The sequence below is a fragment of the Hyla sarda genome, chromosome 5 (genome assembly GCF_029499605.1).
Source record: "Hyla sarda isolate aHylSar1 chromosome 5, aHylSar1.hap1, whole genome shotgun sequence".
Taxonomy (NCBI): domain Eukaryota; kingdom Metazoa; phylum Chordata; class Amphibia; order Anura; family Hylidae; genus Hyla; species Hyla sarda.
In genome coordinates, this window is record NC_079193.1 from 43702933 (window position 1) to 43707018 (window position 4086).

Genomic DNA, 4086 nt, shown 5'->3' on the forward strand with positions numbered 1-4086 from the left:
AATTTAAAGAGGTATTCCAGGCAAAACCTTTTAATAAATATATATATATATATATATATATATATATATATATATATATATATATAATAATCAACTGGCTCCGGAAAGTTAAAACAGATTTGTAAATTACTTCTATTAAAAAAGTCTTAATCCTTCCAATAGTTATTAGCTTCTGAAGTTTTCTGTCTAACTGCTCAATGATGATGTCACGTCCCGGGAGCTGTGCATGATGGGAGAATATCCCCCATAGGAACTGCACAGCTCCCGGGACGTGAGTCATCAGAGAGCAGTTAGACAGAAAACAGGAACTCAACTTCAGAAGCTAATAACTATTGGAAGGATTAAGATTTTTTTTTAATAGAAGTAATTTACAAATCAGTTTTAACTTTCTGGACAGAAACCTATATTTATTTATTTTTATTTTTTGTTTCCATTTGCTTTTTATTTTTTTTTATTGCCATAGATTCTGACTTCCCTATTGACGCTAATTGGGAAACCCCGCGGTAGAGTCCCAAACTGACAACTGGCAAACTTTTTTTTTATTTTTAATCTTTTTTTATTAAAGCCCTTTCTTTAGAAATTGTAACTTTTTGTGGACTTTGTCCCCCCCCCCCCACCTCCCTCTAACTTATCCAAACAGCAGATTGCGTGCAAGTCGGGAGTGTGGAGGCATCAGTGTCGTATCCTGACCGTTTTTATGGCTTTCCATCTCAGCTGAAAGGAATTGACTTTCACAAACACAGCGGTTATTGTGAGACACACGATTCCCTGATTTTTCTAACATTGTTGGCCTTTTGCGAAATGTGCGTCTCCCTTTCTATGACGGGACTGTACACATTGCGGTTTAACCCTTCCACTGAGGTTGGGACGGAGCTTGATAAAAAGTCCCAACCAGTAGACCTCTAGTAGTCTCCAAATTGTGGACCTCCAGCTGTTGCAAAATTACAACTCCCAGCATGCTGGGAGTTGTAGTTTTGCAACAGCTGGAGGCCATGGCACTAAAAAATCTATTAGAAATTTATTTGTGTTCTTCTTTCTATCATTGCTGGCACCTAACTTTCCCAGAGTCCTGTATGGCAGTGTTGTATCACCGATTTTAGATGATTTTTGTCTAATAACTCTTGTTTCTTGCAGGAGAAATCAGATGCTACTGTGACGCTCCCCACTGTGTGGCGACGGGATACATGTGTAAATCAGAACTGAACGCCTGCTTTTCCCGGCTACTTGACCCACAGAACCCCAATTCACCTCTCACACACGGCTGCCTGGACTCTGTTGCAAAAACGACAGACGTGTGCAGAGCCACCGCCGAAGGGAAGAGCGGAGTCACTGTGCCCAAGATGGAGTGTTGTCACGAGGACATGTGCAACTACCGAGGTCTTCACGATGTCCTCTCCCACCCCAAGAGTGAAACTTCAGGTACGAAGAGCCATTTCCAAGAGTAAATCCCTCTTTTCCTTGATGTATAGGACTGTGGCTGCCAAAGCCCTGTGTGTCTGGTATTGATTTTGTTGTTAATGTAATTAGAGATACCAGTGGGAAAAGCATGGTTAGCGTTAAAGATGTATTCCTGTTAGGTAGCTTTGATGTCTGTCTGAGCGCTTTGGCTCCTGTCTGGCTTTTAGTGCCCATGTTCTGCCTTTTTTCCAGCATTTGAAAAAGGAAAAAAAAAGAAAAAATGTTCCATTTGTGACAATGTTGCAATTCTTTCGGGTTTTATGTACCTGTCTCTTGGGCCTGGAATTCTCCTTTTAAGCCAAAGAACAGTTGTCAAGGCTACTGTATAAGAAAAAAGGGTATTTGCGTGTAAAGGAAAATAAATGTGAATTATGAATAGTGTATATAGCTTTTATCCAGATCTAAAAGAGTTAAATACTGAGCTATTGATAGTATTAATTAGAAAAACAATTCTTAACAGGTTTTCTGGGAAAAATTAATTTGTTATATGCCTCGTACAAAAAAAAAAAAAAAAAAAAAAAAAAACTTGCATACTCACCTCCACAGTTCTCATCCCCAATCCGCCACTGTAAAGTCTTCCGGTCTTCTTCATTTTCCATTGAAAGACATTTGTTGCTCATTTGATCAGCCAATGGTCCGAGGGGACACTTCCTGCCACCCAAACAAACTATCCTTAGAAGGTGGAAGAGGACCCTGGTGTAGTAGCAGGAGAGGAAAGTATGATATATATATATTTCATTGTACAGGAGGGCATATAATATCAAAAATGTAAATAAAAAATTCTCCTTTTATAGACCCAAATAGGGCTATAAAATTCTACATTATTTGTACCTTTTTAGCTTCTATTGGGTGCCTCAATGATTGCAAGGTGTTGTGTGACTAGGGTCCCCCAGTGCAGGCGTAGGTGTTTTGTTCTCCTACAGCCCTGGAGAACTGAAGCATTACATAGTGACCATTTAAAATCAATTAGTGATGGGTGTAATGTATGGATGGCTAGGGCCTCCAGAGTGAGCTTCGGTTTGGGTAATAGAATGAGGGTCCTGAACTGAGGTCTCCCTCAACTAACTCCATAATAATTTTCAAAACCAGACATTTTTTTTTTTAATTTTTTTTTTTTAAGGGTTGGTTCACACCTGTATTGGCTCCATTGGGTGTCTCAATCACAGGTTCTGTAAAATGCCAGAAACCCAACAGAACCCTTCAAACCAATGGGATCTGTTGGGTGCCATTTGTGTATGCCAACGCAGCCCCGTGAAATTTGTCTATAATGTTATGGTTAATTCTGCTTCATTGTGCCCTTATCTAATGTAGATTTCTTTTGTTTTACCTATCCAGGTGGTGGTAGCAAGTACCAACATGAAAGCACAAGGAACCTCATCACAAAGGTCCAAGAACTTACATCCTCCAAAGAACTGTGGTTTAGAGCAGCAGTCATTGCGGTGCCTATAGCCGGTGGATTGATATTGGTGCTTCTTATAATGCTTGCACTCAGGATGCTCCGGAGCGAAAATAAAAGGTTACAGGATCAGAGACAACAGATGCTCTCCAGACTGCACTACAGCTTTCATGGACACCACTCAAAAAAGGGACAAGTGGCCAAGCTAGACTTGGAGTGCATGGTACCGGTATCGGGCCACGAAAACTGTTGTTTGACTTGTGATAAAATGAGGCATACGGACCTCAGCAATGACAAAATCATATCTTTGGTTCATTGGGGGATGTATAGTGGACATGGAAAGCTGGAATTTGTATGACCACATCTCTGTCGAAGAAGATCCAGTGACTCGGCCTTACTCGGGTTCTGCTGGATAGAAGCACTTTATCTTTTACAAAGACATAAACTTTCATCCTACAAGGAGGAAGATATGGAATCTTGCGCACAGAGAATTTCTGATGTTACTTGTAAATGATTCCAAAAAAGACGTCTTATTTGCACAAGGGTGGAGCGGAGGACTGTTTGTATTATTTCTTTAAACTAATGCAGGAAGCGAGATGTAGAGAAGTTGTACACACTGTCACCGATGTTTTCTTACATTTTAGGGAGCTAATATTGGTTATTGAAATAAACTGTACACAACGTACACGTTTCTATATATATGTTTAATGTAAAGAGTTTTTTTTTTTTTTTTTAAATATATATATATTTTGTCTGAAACCGAATGGTGGTGATTTCATTCAAATCCATGGCACTTTGGTCAGTAAGGTCTCTGCGGAGTGGCTGCTTTTAATGCATAATGTAGTATACTATGAAAATGACCAAAGTTCTGTGGTATCGGTTTCTAAAAGAATCTATAAAACCTTAAATCTACTAATAGTTATTAGTAGATTTTACTCCCAAATTATGGTTTGACAGGTTTGCAATAACTTTATTTATTTTTTTTCCCCATGGACCTCAGAATTTCCTAATTCTGTTGCCCATAATTCCATATTTTATGGGTTTGCTCTCTAAACTGTACAAGCAGATACCTACTTTTGTATTGTTACCTAGAAGCTACAAAATAACAGGGCTTCATGTCTACTACGTACCATTTATAATACTGGTGTCCTCATATGGGACAGAGGTTCCTTGGGGGTCGGGGACGGACACCAGTGTCCCCAAGCGCCTTCACCCTCTGCACCCATGTGTGC

General features: G+C 39.6%; 1 protein-coding gene across 2 annotated transcripts in view; it reads left to right on the forward strand.

Moving 5' to 3' along the window:
* The window catches only part of BAMBI (BMP and activin membrane bound inhibitor), a 7099-nt gene extending 3505 nt beyond the window's left edge, over nt 1-3594 (forward strand). For both annotated transcript variants that reach the window (XM_056518364.1, XM_056518365.1), the window contains exons 2-3: nt 1135-1419; nt 2794-3594. In XM_056518364.1, coding sequence (XP_056374339.1) covers nt 1135-1419; nt 2794-3212 — 704 coding nt within the window. In that variant the 3' untranslated portion in view covers nt 3213-3594. The remainder of the gene's footprint in view (nt 1-1134; nt 1420-2793) is intronic.
* Nucleotides 3595-4086: the final 492 nt, after the last annotated feature.